At 41.7% G+C, this 18,595-nt stretch overlaps 1 protein-coding gene across 3 annotated transcripts in view; it reads left to right on the top strand.

Annotated features, from left to right (window-relative positions):
* The first annotated feature begins 1,534 nt into the window (after positions 1-1,534).
* Positions 1,535-18,595, top strand: part of LOC115105895 (protein strawberry notch homolog 1-like) — a 35,171-nt gene continuing 18,110 nt past the window's right edge. Inside the window, exons 1-8 of one of the 3 annotated variants that reach the window (XM_029628371.2) lie at positions 1,535-1,912; positions 3,419-3,535; positions 5,463-5,549; positions 5,907-6,143; positions 6,345-6,483; positions 7,300-7,397; positions 7,557-7,647; positions 7,845-8,005. In XM_029628371.2, the coding sequence (XP_029484231.1) occupies positions 3,419-3,535; positions 5,463-5,549; positions 5,907-6,143; positions 6,345-6,483; positions 7,300-7,397; positions 7,557-7,647; positions 7,845-8,005 (930 nt within the window). In that variant the 5' untranslated portion in view covers positions 1,535-1,912. The remainder of the gene's footprint in view (positions 1,913-3,418; positions 3,536-5,462; positions 5,550-5,906; positions 6,144-6,344; positions 6,484-7,299; positions 7,398-7,556; positions 7,648-7,844; positions 8,006-18,595) is intronic. The other 2 variants (XM_029628368.2, XM_029628369.2) reach the window with 2 other exon arrangements.

Genomic DNA, 18,595 nt, shown 5'->3' on the forward strand with positions numbered 1-18,595 from the left:
TCAGACTCCTCCTGTCTGGATCCCACTGTGGTTATCTGATTTTATGAGAACACAAGGCTGCCACAGACCTGATGAAAATAGCCACCTGTCTGAAGATGCTTACACTCGTTCACCTTGTCATGACCCTATCTATACTTGATGAAAGGTCAAGTTTCGGTTAAACCCACTTCTGAGTTTTTACTTGCTGATGAGATGGTTCCTGCTGTCAGGGGGAGGTTAGATTTATTAAAATGTTGTTGCCAGGGAAAATTACGTAAGGGGGATTTGGGAGGCTGTATGAGTTACAGGATGTCTTAGACATTTTGCAGAACTTGGGGAGAAAATATCATATACTGTTATACTGTATTCTTTACCAACTTCTACCTACAAATGATATTACTAAAGGAGTATTTTTTAATACGTAAACAAAGAGTCTGTGTTTCCTTTCCATTACTAATGTATGTTTGATACTTGTGTAACCCTGATAATTTGTTGAAGAAAATAATCGTTTTACAGAATCTGAATATTCTGACTAAACTGTGTAAATGCTCTTTCTCAATTAAATTAAATTAAATTTTTAGGGCTTTATTGGCATAGGAAATATATAAGTGAAATAGATCATAAACAATAGTGAAGTAAACAAAAAATGTACAGTAAACATTACACTTAAAAAAGTTCCAGAAGAATATTAATTTCAAATGTCATATTATGTATATAAGCAGTGTTGTAATGATGTGCAAATAGTTAAAGAACAAAAGGGAAAATAAATCAACATAAATATAGGTTGTATTTACGATGGCGTTTGTTCTACACTGGTTGCCCTTTAATTGTGGCAACAGGTCACAAATCTTGCTGCTGTGATGGCACACTTTTATCTCAATTTGATTTCGAATTCTTTGTGTGTCTGTGTAATCTGAGGGAAATATGTGTCTCTATTATGGTCATACATTTGGCAGGAGGTTAGGAAGTGCAGCTCAGTTTCCACCTCATTTTGTGGGCAGTGTGCACATAGCCTGTCTTCTCTTGAGAGCCAGGTCTGTACATAGTCAAATTCATAGGCATATCTCTCTTGCTCTCTGTAGTTTTGTGTTCAGATGTGTCATGTTTTGTTTGTGGCTTTTATATTTTGTTTTCATGTTTTGTTTGTAAGCAAACTTTTCAGACTGCCTTTTTCAAAATCTTTTACAGCATTTTTTTTACATAAAAGGTTTTACATTTAATGATTGTGTAAAATATTATTTTATTATGAATCATATAGATTTATCTGTTTATTATTGCTGCTAGTAAGAGCATGAATTGAAAAGCCTGAGGGGTCCCCATCTGAGTCTGGTTCCTCTCAAGGTTTGTACTTTCCAGGGAGATTTTCCTTGCTTTGTGCTGCTGCTTTGGGATCTCTCTCTCTCATGATTTGAAATCATGACACACAGACCTCTAATAAAGACCGGCTAACGTTTTAATGTGATTATTTATATATTTGACCTTACCAACATGGGCGTTCCAAATTACATATGTTGCAAAATGTGTGCTTAAACGTCACTTCCTCCAAAGACACATGGTCACGTGACACGGTTATAGCGCTCGGTTTCTGGACTGTGAGGTTTAAAAAATTATGCTTGAAATGCCAACATTGTTTTCTTTATCGATTGAGGATCGCCAACGGACGCCCCGCGGCCATTTGGAAATACTTTTTTGTCGACGGAGCAGAAAGAATTCTCGACTGAAAATCCCAGCGCTCGGGTTAAACGTCACGTGACCAACCCGCGACTGGCTGCTTGGTAAAGATGGCGGAAGGTGGTTAGAAAACAGGAGCCAACAGGGTAATATCCCGGTTAAGGCAGCGATTAACGGAACGCCCGTTCACTGATATGTGAGTGTTGTTACCAGGCACAAATGTCTGAAAAAGGTTGAGGATTTCCCGAGGATCACAGTAAAAGTGAGGCTGTGACGTGTTGCTTTCGTGAAATTGAGTTTTGGTGTCCTCTTTCAATTCATGACAATTACCTTTAGCGTCTAACTTACTGTACAGTAGCTAGCTATCTTTAGTAACTGTGACTGAACATAACACAAAACATCTTAGTTTGATATTAGCTTGAGTAACTTGAGCTAACTAACTTTGGGTAGCTAAATACTCTTGTAACATTACTAGTAGCAACTAGCGAACTGTTTATTGTTATTGTAGATACATTAGCTATGGCTAATAATGCTAGCGACTGCGTTCTATGGGGTTATCTTTTAGTAACGTTACATTGATTTGCTGAGTGTAGTTACATGTATAGGGGTTAGCCAGCTAACTAGGTTATCCAGCAAGCTAGCGAACAGCCAAGTTAACGTTAGTTATGTTGCATGCAAACAAATGTTTCCCACAGAAACCGTTGCATATCGATGTTTGTTGATACGATAGTAACTTTACTTATAAATTATGTGGCCAGTTACTATAACGTTAACTGTTATTAATGATCCATTTAGTTGGAAGCATGCTAGCTAACTAACGTTAGTTAGCTAATATTGCCACACAGTGAGTACGAATATTGTAATGCTGTTCACTTTTTTTAGAGGGTGTGTGGTTTTCTAGCTGGCCTATTCATAATTGACTGTCTTTGCCTAATAAGCTGTTTAGAACAAGTTCGATTTGACATTAGCGAACAACCACGTCACACCAGGAAGTTGAGACTAGGGAGTCGGTCAGTGCAAACACGTGCCGGGGTCTGAGTCACTTTGTAACCAGGCAAGTTCTCAAGATCATACTCCTGGATCTACACATTGCATTTAAGTGTGTACACACAGAATATTATTGCGGTCTACCTTGACCGAGTTGTTTTTGGAAACTGTCCAACATGCTGCAGCATTCCGGTCTACCTTGACCGAGTTGTTTTTGGAAACTGTCCAACATGCTGCAGCATTCCGGCAGGTGCCACATGCCAGTCAAGACACTCGTTCTCATCTGGATCATTTTTTTAATGACCAACAAACATCTACAGCAACAACCAACACTGTACTTTATTGGTGCACAGCTAGTCACTAGGTAGCTGAGTGAAGTTCTCTGGTCTGATGGTTTTATTAACTGTTAGATAAATAAGGTTTACACAGTCAGTGATCACACCCCTGCCACATGGTGCTGTGCATTAGATGGTCCTAATGTCTGTGAGAAATATCTGTTGCTAATTATTTATGAAAATTGTTGATTGAAAACTCCCAACCTTTATTCGGTGTGGTTTGAATTATTTGCGCTATAATGCTTCTATTTCCCTGTGTGAAATAGTGTGTTGTAGCAGGGTGTGCTACAGATAGTAAACTGTTAAATCCAAGGTGTCAGAGAGTCCAATGTACAACAGTCTTAAATAAAGATGGTTGTTTTGGTTAGATCACTAGCAGTGGATAGAGAGGCCTTGCCCTATCTGTCCCCCGCGGATGTCACTCACCAGTTTATTGCTGTTTGCAGATGATGGATCCTGGACAGGATTTGCTCCTAGCAGCCCTGAGCGAGAGCGGCATCTGCCCTAACGACCTGTTTGACTTTGACCCTCAGGATGCTGCAATGCCCTCTCCCACCCCACAGGTAGGTGAAACTGAGGGAGGCATCTTCCCAGTAGTCCAAAGTGTCTTTTAGCTAGAGCTGTGACGGTCATTGATCAGCCAAATGACCACTGGCACCGTTATAACCATTTGACTAGCTTATCCATAAATGTTGGTTACACAGTAATTGTGCCACCTCTAGTTCTTCTGAATGAAAAGCACTATATAGTAGAGGTCGACCGATTCATCAGAATGGCCGATTTAATTAGGGCAGATTTCAAGTTTTCATAACAATTGGAAATCTGTATTTTTGGGCGCCAATGTTTATTTTTATACCTTTTATTTAACTAGGCAAGTCAGTTAAGAACACATTCTTATTTTCAATGACTGCCTAGGAACTGTGGGTTAACTGCCTTGTTCAGGGGCAGAATGACAGATTTTCACCTTGTCAGCTCAGGGGTTTCAATCTTGCAACCGCACAGTTAACTAGTCCAACGCTCTAACCATTGCACTCCACGAGTAGCCTGCCTGTTACGCGAATGCAGTAGAAGCCAAGGTAAATTGCTGGCTAGCATTAAACTTATCTTATAAAAAACAATCAATCATAATCACTAGTTATAACTACTAATCCAGTTTAGCAGGCAATATTAACCAGGTGAAATTGTGTTATTTCTCTTGCGTTCATTTTACGCAGAGTCAGGGTATATGCAACAGTTTGGGCTGCCTGGCTCATTCCAAACTAATTTGCCAGAATTTTACGTAATTATGACATGCATTGAAGGTTGTGCAATGTAACAAGAATATTTAGACTTAGGGATGCCACCCGTTAGATAAAATACCGAACGGTTCCGTATTTCATTGAAATAATAAACGTTTTGTTTTCATAATGATAGTTTCCGGATTCGATCATATTAATGACCAAAGGCTCGTATTTCTGTGTGTTATTATGTTATAATTAAGTCTGATTTGATAGAGCAGTCTGACTGAGCAGCAGCAGGCCCGTAATCATTCATTCAAACAGCACTTTCGTGCGATTTGCCACCAGCCCTTCGCAAGCACAGCGCTGTTTATGACTTCAAGCCCATCAGCCTAATGGCTGGTGTAACCAATGTGAAATGGCTAGCTAGTTAGCTGGGTGTGCGCTATTACTGTTTCAAACGTCACTCACTTTTAGATTTGGAGTAGTTATTCCCCTTGCGCTGCAAGGGCCACAGCTTTTGTGGAGCGATGGGTAACGATGCTTCGAGTGTGGCTGTTGTCGATGTGTTCCTGGTGCGAGCCCAGGTAGGGGCGAGGAGGGGGACGGAAGCTATACTGTTACACTGGCAATACTATAGTGCCTATAAGAACATCCAATAGTCAAAGGTATATGAGATACAAATGGTATAGAGAGAAATAGTCCTATAAATACTATATTAACTACAACCGAAAACCTCTTACCTTCGAATATTGAAGTCTCATGTTAAAAGGAACCACCAACTTTCATATGTTCTCATGTTCTGAGCAAGGAACTTAAACATTAGCTTTTTTACATGACACACATTCTTACATGGCAAATATAACTTTTTTCTCCAACACTTTGTTTTTGCATTATTTAAACCAAATTGAACATGTTTCATTATTTATTTGAGACTAAATTGATTTTATTGATGTTTTGTATTAAGTTAAAATAAGTGTTATTTCAGTATTGTTGTAATTGTCATCATTACAAAAAAAATAAAAAATCTGCAAATTAATCGGTATCGACCTTTCTGGTCCTCCAATAATCGGTATTGGTATCGCCGTTGAAAAATCGTAATCGGTCGACCTCTACTATATAGTTATCTCAATAGGTTATAGTGGCCTCCTCCCAGAATCTCAGTAGTATCTTTTCTTTTGATCTGTATGAATACATAACTAAAGGACAGCCTGGGCGCTGCTTTTAATGTGTAGTGTTCTCTGGTGCTGATGTGAGTTTTGTTTCTCTCCAGTCCATCTCCATCAGTGCCCTGGGTGTTGACTCAGGGATGGAGCCAATGGCAGTCACAGCTCCACCCAATCCTACAGGCACAATCAGGGTAGGAACTCTATTCAACTAAATATTGTTTAGTTTGCTGTTACTAAGAAACCTATTCAGTCAACTGGTAAACAGGGTTTTGAAATGGAGAAGCTAGCCACTGCCTAAACTTGCCCAGCAAGTTTGCTTTCCGTTTGAGAATGTTTTCACATGTTTCTTCCCATCTAAAAAGGACCCAGAATATTTGTATGTTGTCTACACATTTTGAGAACATAGTTTTTAAATTGATGGTCTATTTGACCTATTTGCAATTAGTGTATTGACTCTAATTGTCTAGTGTTGTACTGTAGTATATTTTCTGTGTGGTAACATCTCACCCTCTTCCCCTGTCTCTTTACTCTGCTCACTGGTCCACCAGCACAAACCTCAACCCTCAACCACCACATTTGTCTTAAATCAACTGAATCAGTTGCCATCGCTGGGAACAATCGTTGTGACCAAGCCCTCAACTGGAGGCACCGCCAGACATACCATCACAGTCACCAAGGTAGTCCATACCACTCCCTCAGCCCTGCGGGGGTCCACTTCCACACTCACGTCCTCCACGGATCTCCCCTCCGCAGTCTCCACAGTGGTTTCTTCCAGTCTAGAGCAGGTTAGTGGAGGCCCTTGGACAAAAATGCAGCTGAAAATGAAAAATATACAAATGTGTGTGTGCTCTCTGATTTGGTAGAGTTGTTCTTCACTTCCTGTGCTGCCTCTTGCAAAATATATATATATTTTTAAATGTAGGGACTACTGAACTTTAGATATAAAGCCTTCCGTGTTATAACTTATCTTTCCCCCTGTGTGTCAGATCCAGCTGAAGGACCTGTTGAGGACAGGCGGTCTGAAGGGCAGCACCATGAAGGGTAGTAGTCTGGTGGAACTCATGAGGCTCAAGCCGCCTCACGACATCGCCCAGCCGGTCGCCACAGCAATAGCCACAGGCACCAGTGAGTCACAGTACTAATTGAACCGTGACTGGGTTCCAATGGCTCCAAAAATGGCTTTTCTTTTCCCAGCCTTTTGCTTTTTGAGGAAACAAGAACACTTGATGTCACTACCATATGGGTCTCGCCTATTCTATACCATTTTCTAAGATCAGAGGTGACCTTGTCAAGGGATGGAATCCTTTGAAGGGCTGAAACTGCTCTTATTTAAAGGTGCAGATATTTCATTTAGAAGAAGCGGTCGAGAATGATGTCATGTAGCCATAGACATTTTCTGCCCATGTTATTTTGAGTACCAGTGTTCAATCCATTCATGCTATTTCCATGTCTATCTATTTTGCTCTTTTAAGTTTAGTTTGGAAAAGGCTGACCAGGATGTAACAGCCATGTCAAAACCCTTCACTGTACAGAGTATTAACTTAACTCACAGGATCATTAATGTGTACCAAACATGTCTATGTTCAATGCTCCCATTCTCGCAGAGATAATACTGGTCTCGACAAAGATGATGCATAAAACGGGTATGGACAAGATGATCAGGAATCCTCTCTGAAACTAGTGTTGTGTATCACAGGATGGGAAAGGAAAGGGTTGTTGTAAAAGGGTCCAGTTTTCACACCTGTATGGCACTTCCACAGTTCACGCCCACTTTATTTAAGGTTGGTTTACACTTGGGAAGCAGTGAAGTGACTTAAGAAGTGACCCTGGGCTGTTCAGTTCAAGTGAATCATGCCTAAGTGTGTGAATGTCTTTGTTTATAATGGACTTGGTCAGTTGTCTGTTTTTACACTAATGATTCCTCTCTGTCTGTTCTCACAGCGGAACTGAACAACGGGATAAAGGAGGTGTCGGGTAAAGACTCCGCTCGGGTCTGGGTGAATGACGACGTGAAAGTGCGGAGCTTCTCACCTACACTAGTGAGTTTGTGGCATCGTCCAATCACTGACTCTTAACCAAAAGGCAGAGGTCGTGGTAGTCCTAATAAAATCTCTACCCGTTCCCCATGTTGAATGACAGAACCTGAGTTTCTTTGAAATACTTCAGTCCGCTTTATAATCAGTGATATGTTTTTATAGAAACTCCCAGGAATGGAGGAGGAGGCTGAGGAAGAGGAGGATGAAGAGTTGGGTCATGCTGAGACATACGCCGAGTACATGCCCATGAAATGTAGGCTTTAATCTGAGTACTCCCAACTATTTAGTGTTCTTTCACCTTTACTGAAGCTATTGACTGATGAAAGATGGGTGGAGCCCATGCAGAGGTTCACACTGAGTCACTTTGTTTTTGGGGAGCAGAGGAGTTGATTCAAAATGAAGGTTTCATTGATCAGTTGGTTGACTGACTGATCATGTTGCTTGTTCCAGTGCGGATCGGGCTGCGTCACCCAGACCCGGTTGTGGAGACAAGCTCCCTGTCCAGTGTGAATCCTCCCAACGTGTGGTACAGAATGTCCATACCGGAGGAGACCATCGACCGTGGCTGGCTGTCTGCTCTACAGCTGGAGGCCATCACATACGCTTCCCAGGTAAAGATCCTACACCTTTACACTACTGCTCACCTGGCCAGATCTAGACCCTACTACAGCTTGGCACAAGTTTATGCTCACCTGGCCAGATATAGACCCTACTACAGCTTGGCACAACTTTATGCTCACCTGGCCAGATATAGACCCTACTACAGCTTGGCACAACTTTATGCTCACCTGGCCAGATCTAGACCCTACTACAGCTTGGCACAACTTTATGCTCACCTGGCCAGATATAGACCCTACTACAGCTTGGCACAACTTTATGCTCACCTGGCCAGATATAGACCCTACTACAGCTTGGCACAACTTTATGCTCACCTGGCCAGATATAGACCCTACTACAGCTTGGCACAACTTTATGCTCACCTGGCCAGATATAGACCCTACTACAGCTTGGCACTACTTTATGAACACCTGGCCAGATATACAGACCTGCCAACATGCACGCATTTTGCGTACCAACAACGTAATTCTCTGTTCAGGTACGAGATCCGAGTAAAAAAATTAAGCAGAAATGAATAGGGCCTGATTTTTTAAAATTATTTTTTTATATAACATTTTAATATAAAATATATCGAGTAAATCTAACATCCCGATTCTCGAGCTGCAACACACAGACATGTAGAGAGTTTGTCAATGGACATGGAGATGAGTACATCATTATTGGACGTAGTACCGTGTTTGCCCCTCCTGTTTGTTGTGATGCAGAGTTTTCTGACTGTCAGCTGTACGTAAACACATGGACAACTCCCTTTTCCACTCTGTGTGTTGTGGAAAGTAATTGTTTCAAGCTAATGTTAGTGAATATAAGATGAACTTTCAGTGGGCTCTAAAGTGCCAGCAGTTCACTCGCATTTGCTAGTGAGAGAAATGAAATGCAAATGTGAAAAATAACTGGTCGCATTTGTGCGAGTGTTATATACATTTAATTCTGCATCCCATTGGTTGTATTTTCCATGTAACATTACGAGGATCACACAACCTGATAGACTGGAACTGTAATTATGATCCACGTCACAAAAAGCATTACAAAAGTATAATAAAAGAATACATCTTGGCATTAAATGGAGTGAGGAGTTTAGAAGACTAACTAAGAATGAATGAGTGTCCGGGATTCGCTAAAGAGGCAGTTCTTCTAATATACCGTGGCACTAGATTTGAGATTTTATCAATATCTAAAATCATGTATGTGCTGCAAAGAAATACAATAGGATTTGACATAGGCTGAAACCGCAGACTCTTCTAGCGAACAGCGTTCAGATTCCCTTTGCGGTAGCCTACTGAACTTTGTTTAGCCAGTTTGCGGTCTGTGTCGATGCGATCATTTGTTTTTTTGTTTTCAAAATGATTTAGTTTATAGTTTTGATTAGAAAACGTGTCTAAAAAGCAATTACATATTTTTTTTTTTACCTTTTATTTAACTAGGAAAGTCAGTTAAGAACAAATTCTTATTTACAATGACGGCCTAGGAACAGTGGGTTAACTGCCTTGTTCAGGGGCAGAACGACAGATTTTTACCATGTCAGCTCGGGGATTCTATCTAGCAACCTTTCGGTTACTAGTCCAACACTCTAACCACTAGGCTACCTGCCACCCCAATACTTGTGAGTGGCCCTAGTGATTGGCCCTGTTTGAGAGGTGACAAGCGTTCCTCTACTATAGAGACTAAACTTGGGGGCATGTGCTAAGAAAAACATGTTATTTATATAAAATAATTATCTATACTGTACATGTAATGGAATAAACATACAGACAATCTGTGCTAATTCCACAAAACATATTTAATTTGTATGTTGTGTACTTATCAGTATGAATTTTGTAAATACCTTTTCAGAAGACTGAACTGAACCAGGTGTGATCCATAATGTTTGTCTAAGCACGTGCTCTTGAAAAACAAGTAAGTGTAGGTTCCATGCAATGACAAAATGAGCAGCTAATTTGGCAAATCATTGTTACTGCAGCCAGTCAGTAAAGCGATGTCACTCTATGAGAGTGAGGAGACTGAGAGAAACAGACAGAGCAGCAACAGTAGCCCCGAACCCAAAGAAAGCAGAGTACACGCGCCTCAGACCTTCCTTCCTCGATACCAGGAGAAGTGGTCATGCTTGACGCAATCCAAGCTACCATATCATGCTTTTTGTACAAGTATGATGTTGACATCAATCATCAAGGAAGCTCAGGTAAGGGCTTTCATATAAGGATGCTAATTGATTTGATCCTAACATATATTGCATAATATTACTATTGCCTTTAAGTGACCCATACAGTGGGGCAAAAAAGTATTTAGTCAGCCACCAATTGTGCAAGTTCTCCCACTTAAAAAGATGAGAGGCCTGTAATTTTCATCATAGGCACACTACAACTATGACAGACAATGAGAAAAAAAATCTAGAAAATCACATTGTAGGATTTTTTATTAATTAATTTGCAAATTATGGTGGAAAATAACAACATTTTATCTCAATACTTTGTTATATACCCTTTGTTGGCAATGACAGAGGTCAAACGTTTTCTGTATGTCTTCAAGGTTTTCACACACTGTTGCTGGTATTTTGGCCCATTCCTCCATGCAAATCTCCTCTAGAGCAGCGATGTTTTGGGGCTGTTGCTGGGCAACACAGACTTTCAACTCCCTCCAAAGATTTTCTATGGGGATGAGATCTGGACACTGGCTAGGCCACTCCAGGACCTTGAAATGCTTCTTACGAAGCCACTCCTTCATTGCCCGGGCGGTGTGTTTGGGATCATTGTCATGCTGAAAGACCCAGCCACGTTTCATCTTCAATGCCCTTGCTGATGGAAGGAGATTTTCACTCAAAATCTCACGATACATGGCCCCATTCATTCTTTCCTTTACACGGATCAGTCGTCCTGGTCCCTTTGCAGAAAAACAGCCCCAAAGCATGATGTTTCCACCCCCATGCTTCACAGTAGGTATGGTGTTCTTTGGATGCAACTCAGCATTCTTTGTCCTCCAAACACGACGAGTTGAGTTTTTACCAAAAACTTATATTTTGGTTTCATCTGATCATATGACATTCTCCCAATCTTCTTCTGGATCATCCAAATGCTCTCTAGCAAACTTCAGACGGGCATGGACATGTACTGGCTTAAGCAGGGGGACACATCTGGCACTGCAGGATTTGAGTCCCTGGCGGCGTAGTGTGTTACTGATGGTAGGCTTTGTTACTTTGGTCCCAGCTCTCTGCAGGTCATTCACTAGGTCCCCCCGTGTGGTTCTGGGATTTTTGCTCACCGTTCTTGTGATCATTGACCCCACGGGGTGAGATCTTGCGTGGAGCCCCAGATCGAGGGAGATTATCAGTGGTCTTGTATGTCTTCCATGTCCTAATAATTGCTCCCACAGTTGATTTCTTCAAACCAAGCTGTTTACCTATTGCAGATTCAGTCTTCCCAGCCTGGTGCAGGTCTACAATTTTGTTTCTGGTGTCCTTTGACAGCTCTTTGGTCTTGGTCATAGTGGAGTTTGGAGTGTGACTGTTTGAGGTTGTGGACAGGTGTCTTTTATACTGATAACAAGTTCAAACCGGTGCCATTAATACAGGTAACGAGTGGAGGACCGAGGAGCCTCTTAAAGAAGAAGTTACAGGTCTGTGAGAGACAGAAATCTTGCTTGTTTGTAGGTGACCAAATACTTATTTTCCACCATAATTTGCAAATAAATTCATAAAATCCTACAATGTGATTTCCTGGATTTTTTTCTTCTCATTTTGTCTGTCATAGTTGAAGTGTACCTATGATGAAAATTACAGGCCTCTCTCATCTTTGTAAATGGGAGAACTTGCACAATTGGTGGCTGACTAAATACTTTTTTGCCCCACTGCATATTACTTAATGACTTGAATAAATGGATCATGAAAATTTGAAAAGAATACTATGGCCATGTTATTTATCCCCCCCAATTTATTGTACAATGTGGTTGCTCTTTCAACTTTTAGATTGTTAGTCATGTGGATGGGAAAAAGCATCAGAAGCTACTGGCAGCTACAGCATCAACCCCAGCTATAACAACCTTTTTCCACCAAGCCAGTGATCTGAAACCCTCTTTACTATATACACTGCCTTTCAAAAGTTTTGGCTCACTTAGAAATGTCCTTGTTTTTGAAAGAAAAGCACTTTTTTTGCACATTAAAATAACATAAAATTGATCAGAAATACAATGTAGACATTGTTAATGTTGTAAATGACTTTTGTTGCTGCCATTTCCAGGTTTTTAATGGAATATCTACATAGGCGTAAAGAGGCCCATTATCAGCAACCATCACTCCTGCGTTCCAATGGCACGTTGTTCGCTAATCCAAGTTTAGCATTTTAAAAGGCGAATTGATCATTAGAAAACCCTTTTGCAATTATGTTAGCATAGCTGAAAACTGCTGTTCTGATTAAAGAAGCAATAAAACTGGCCTTCTTTAGACTAGTTGAATATCTGGAGCGTTAGCATTTGTGGGTTTGATTACTGGCTCAAAATGGCCAGAAACAAAGACCTTTCTTCTGAAACTTGTCAGTCTATTCTTGTTCTGAGAAATGAAGGCTATTCCATGTGAAAAATTGCCAAGAAACTGAAGATCTCGTACAACGCTGTGTACTACTCCCTTCACAGAACAATGCAAACTGTCTAACCAGAATAGAAAGAGGAGTGGGAGGCCCTGGTGCACAACTGAGCAAGAGGACAAGTACATTAGTGTCTAGTTTGAGAAACTGACGCCTCACAAGTCCTCAACTGGCATCCTCATTAAATAGTACCCGTAAAACACCAGTCTGAACATCAACAGTGAAGAGGTGCCTCTGGGATGCTGGCCTTCTAGGCAGAGTTGCCAAGAAAAAGCCATATCTCAGACAGGCCAATAAAAATATTTAAGGACAAAAGAACAGACACTGGACAGAGGAGTGGCTAGCACAGTCACCGGATCTCAACCCTATTGAGCTGTTGTGGGAGCAGCTTGACCGTATGGTACGTAAGAAGTGCCCATCAATCCAACTTGTGGGAGGTGCTTCAGGAAGTATGGGTGAAATCTCTTCAGATTACCTCAACAAATTGAATACTAGAATGCCAAAGGTCTGCAAGGCTGTAATTGCTGCAAATGGACGATTTTTTTTGACGAAGGCAAAGTTTGAAGGACACTTATTTAAATTAATAATCATTATTTATAACCTTATCAACGTCTTGACTTTATTTCCTATTCATTTTGCAACTCATTTCATATATGTTTTCATGGGAAACAAGGACATTTCTAAGTGACCCCAAACTTTTGAACGGTAGTATATATTGTTGAACACAACCTGCCATTGGCTGTGGCAGACCATGCAGGGCCACTTTTTCAAAATATGTTTCCCGACAGTGACATCGCAATGCAGTATGGCTGTGCCAGGACGAAGACTGCAAACATAATCAAAACACTGGCCCTTGATGATGAGCAAGGAATCACAGAACCGATGAAGAGGTGTCCTTTCAGCCTGGCTACCGATGGCAGTACTGACATGGAGGATGTCAAAATGTATCCGATTGTATTACGGTTCTTCAGTGCAAGTATCAGCATGGTAGTAGTGTTATTGCTTAAGCTATGTGAATCGAGAGAGTCTACAGGAAGAGCTGCATTTGACATAATTGACACTGAATTGAAGAAGAACATTCCGTGGTCTAATTGTTAGTTTTGCAGCAGATAAGGCTGTTGTCATGCAAGGTCTGGGAAAAGAGTTGGCAGCATTTCTGAAGACCCGAAATGAAAATGAGTACTTGGTTGGTTGTGCCTGCCATTTGATACACATAGCTGCAGATAAGTTGTCGAGGCAGCTCAGTGTTAATACTGAAGACTTTCTCGTAACCATCTTTTACTATCTCGACAAGAGTAGCAAGAGAAAGGCTTCTCTGCGTGACCTACAGATCCTGTAGGACACTGATGTCAGGAAGATTTTGAAGCTGGTATCTACAAGGTGGTTATCCCTTGGCCAGTGTATCAACCGCCTTCTGCAGCAATGGGATCCTCTCACAGTGTTCTTTGCCAATGAGGTATCGGGAAAGAAGACCACTGTGCCCCCAAGCTCCACCACAACAGCTACATCTTCCTCCTCGTCCTCACTTGAGCCCTCTGCTAGGCAGCCCAAGCGTTTTTCCTCCTCCTCCACCATCACCACATTGCCAATACCCCCGCCTGGCTCCTCTGGGAGCAAAGTCACTCTATCCCCCACCAAATGTGGACCTACTGACAAAACCTTCGACCTGACTCAGTATCTGTTCAAGCAAAGGGATATTGGGGACAAAGTGGCAAAACAAAAGGCAAAAAAGAAAGGACCAAAATATCTTACAAAACATGTAAGTCCAACAATTTCTCTCAGAACCGGTATCAAAATCTATGCATACTTTTTAGAGTCATACCAAGTTTTGGTATGATTCTACAATGAGAGGAGCCGTGCATTCAAATTTTACTGTCAACTTTCGAGATGCAACTGCTGAAACTAATGTTATCCTTCTGCAAGTCAGACACTGTCAATACCATGATGGCAGAAACGAGTAGTGGTGTCAAGCCTACACCCTACCTGGAGAGCGACAACCAGCTTCCTGACGAGGAGCTGTCCATTGACCAGGACATCCGCACCTACATAGGAAGCCAAGGCAAGCTGGATCTGAAGACCTTCTATGCAGATGTCTACTGCAGAAAATACGTTTCTGATGACATGTTGCTGAAATTTCCATTTGGGGATGTGCTCCTCCAGCATGCAGTGGTGGCTAACATTGCCAACAGGCAGACTGCCAAGTTCTCATCCCTCAACCTTTTCATGGCACGCTTTCCCTCCATTATTCCTGAGGGAGCCTCTGAGCTGGTGGAAGATGAGTTTAGACTATCAGGCAACAACTTGGAGCAGAGTCTGGTCAACATGTGCACGCATCAGGCCTGGAGAGAAATCAGCACAATGAAAAGGGGGGGCAGCCTGGTCTACTCCCACCTTTTGGTTGTGATGCTGGGGTTTTGGTCATATTACATTGCAATGCCGACTGAAAAATGTGTATTCAGTCTCATTCCAAGAACAAAACCCAGTACAGAGCCTCCCTCAGTACAGACTTGCTGAGTGCCCTTGTTACCAAGGTTTCAATGATTGCCAGAGGAACTGTTTGCCACAGAAAAGTTGACACTGAAGCCCTGCTGCCTAAGGCAAATCTGTCTAGGAAATTATTTCCTTAACATTTGAAGGTCTCCAGAAGATTTGTTCTCACCCACTGTTTCCTATCATAGCTTTTTAAACATGTTATCCATAATAATAAAAAAAAAATGGATACTGACGCTATGCTTCAAACTAGAGGTCGACCAATTTTATGATTTTTCAACACTGATACCGATTTATTGGAGGACCAAAAAAAGCCGGTTCCGATTAATCTGAAGATTTTTTGTAATAATGACAATTACCACAATACTGAATGAACACTTATTTTAACTTAATATAATACATAAAATAAATGTAGCCTCAAGTAAATAATGAAACGTTCAATTTGGTTTAAATAATGCAAAAACAAAGTGTTGGAGAAGAAAGTAAAAGTGCAATATGTGTCATGTAAAAAAGCTCTGTCGTAACCGGCCGCGACCGGGAGGTCCGTGGGGCGACGCACAATTGACCTAGCGTTGCCCGGTTTAGGGAGGGCTTGGTCGGTAGGGGTGTCCTTGTCTCATCGCGCACCAGCGACTCCTGTGGGGGGCTGGGCGCAGTGTGCGCTAGCCAAGGTGGCCAGGTGCACGGTGTTTCCTCCGGCGCATTGGTGCGGCTGGCTTCCGGGTTGGATGCGCACTGTGTTAAGAAGCAGTGCGGCTTGGTTGGGTTGTGTATCGGAGGACGCATGACTTTCAACCTTCGTCTCTCCCGAGCCCGTACAGAAGTTGTAGCGATGAGACAAGATAGTAGCTACTACAACAATAGGATACCGCGAAATTGGGGAGAAAAAGGGGTAAAAAAAATTTTTTTAAAGAACATGAGAACATATGAAAGCTGGTGGTTCCTTTTAACATGAGTCTTCAATAATCCCAGATAAGAAGTTTTAGGTTCTAGTTATTATAGGAATTATAGGACTATTTCTCTCTACGATTTGTATTTCATATACCTTTTGACTATTGGATGTTCTTATAGGCACTTTAGTATTGCCAGTGTAACAGTATAGCTTTCTCCTCGCTCAAACCAGGAACACATCGACAACAGCCACCCTCGAAGCATCGTTACCCATCGCTCCACAAAAGCCACGGCCCTTGCAGAGCAAGGGGAACAACTACATCCAAGTCTCAGAGCGAGTGACATTTGAAACGCTATTAGTGCGCACCCCGCTAACTAGCTAGCCATTTCACATCGGTTACACCAGCCTAATCTCGGGAGTTGATAGGCTTCAAGTCATAAACAGCTCAATGCTTGAAGCACAGCGACGAGTTGCTGGCAAAACGCACGAAAGTGCTGTTTGAATGAATGCTTACAAGCCTGCTGCTGCCTACCACCGCTCAGTCAGACTGCTATATCAAATCATAGACTTAATTATAACATAACACACAGAAATACTAGCCTTAGGTCATTAATATGGTCGAATCCGGAAACTATCGTTCAGTGAAATACAGAACCCTTCCGTATTTTATCTAACGGGTGGCATCCATAAGTCTAAATATTCCGGTTACATTGCACAACCGTCAATGTTATGTCATAATTACGTAAAATTTTGGCAAATTAAGCGGCCCAAACTGTTGCATATACACTGACTCTGCGTGCAATGAACGCAAGAGAAGTGACACAATTTCACCTGGTTAATATTGCCTGCTAACCTGGATTTCTTTTAGCTAAATATGCAGGTTTAAAAATATATACTTCTGTGTATTGATTTTAAGAAAGCCATTGATGTTTATGGTTAGGTACAGTCGTGAAACGATTGTGCTTTTTTCGCAAATGCGCTTTTGTTAAATCATCCCCCGTTTGGCAAAGTTGGCTGTCTTTGTTAGGAAGAAATAGTCTTCACACAGTTCGCAACGAGTCATGTTAGCAGGCAATATTAACTAAATATGCAGGTTTAAAAATATATACTTGTGTATTGATTTTAAGAAAGGCATTTTATGTTTATTTTTAGGTACACTTTGGAGCAACGACAGTCCTTTTTTGCAAATACGCACCGCATCGATTATATGCAACGCAGGACACGCCAGATAAACTAGTAATATCATCAACCATGTGTAGTTAACTAGTGATTGTTTTTTATAAGAAGTTTAATGCTAGCTAGCAACTTACCTTGGCTTCTTACTGCATTTGCCTAACAGGCAGGCTCCTCGTGGAGTGCAATGAGAGGCAGGAGGTTAGAGCGTTGGACTAGATAACTGTAAGGTTGCAAGATTGAATCCCCGAGCCGACAAGGTAAAAATCTGTCGTTCTGCCCCTGAACAAGGCAGTTAACCCACTGTTCCTAGGCCGTCATTGAAAATAAGAACGTGTTCTTAACTGACTTGCCTAGTTAAATAAAGGTGTGTTAAAGAAAAAAATCGGCCAAATAGGTGTCCAAAAATACAGATTTTCTGATTATGAAAACGTGGAATCGGCCCTAATTAATCGGACATTCTGATTAATCGGTCGACCTCTACTTCAAACATTTGTTCTTATCATATCAGTTTAATTTAATTTCTTATCGTAGATAAGACTTTTGTACCTAAACAAATAAACTTGTTATTATTTGTTTAATAAAATCTCCAAGAATAAAGGACCTTTGTGTGTTCTTTCTAATTAGATGTTAGTGACTTTAACCATGTGTGTAAATGGAATGCTGTCAAGAAAAAGTATTCCAACCTTTTTTATAGACTTGATTTGGTACAATTCTATAATTGCAATCAGACTCTCAAACGAGAGTGCTGGGGGAAAGAACTCCAATTTTTCACGCGTTTCTGGTACTCTAAAAAGTTGGACTGGGTTGGCAGGTCTGAATATAGACCCTACTTCAGCTTGGCACTACTGCATGCTCGCCTGGCCAGATCTAGACCCTACTTCAGCTTGGTGTTATTTCATGCTCGCCTGGCCAGATCTAGACCCTACTTCAGCTTGGCACTACTGCATGCTCGCCCGGCCAGATATAGACCCTACTTCAGCTTGGCGTTATTTCATGCTCGCCTGGCCAGATCTAGACCCTACTTCAGCTTGGCACTACTGCATGCTCACCCGGCCAGATATAGACCCTACTTCAGCTTGGCGTTATTTCATGCTCGCCCGGCCAGATCTAGACCCTACTTCAGCTTGGCGTTATTTCATGCTCGCCCGGCCAGATATAGACCCTACTACAGCTTGGCACTACTGCATGCTCTCCTGGCCAGATATAAACCCTACCACAGCTTGGCACTACTGCATGCTCGCCTGGCCAGATATAAACCCTACCACAGCTTGGCACTACTGCATGCTCGCCTGGCCAGATATAAACCCTACCACAGCTTGGCACTACTGCATGCTCGCCTGGCCAGATATAGACCCTACTACAGCTTGGCACTACTGCATGCTCGCCTGGCCAGATATAGACCCTACTACAGCTTGGCACTACTGCATGCTCACCTGGCCAGATATAGACCCTACTAC

Source organism: Oncorhynchus nerka, linkage group LG22 (assembly GCF_034236695.1).
Source record: "Oncorhynchus nerka isolate Pitt River linkage group LG22, Oner_Uvic_2.0, whole genome shotgun sequence".
In the NCBI taxonomy this organism is placed as follows: Eukaryota; Metazoa; Chordata; class Actinopteri; order Salmoniformes; family Salmonidae; genus Oncorhynchus; species Oncorhynchus nerka.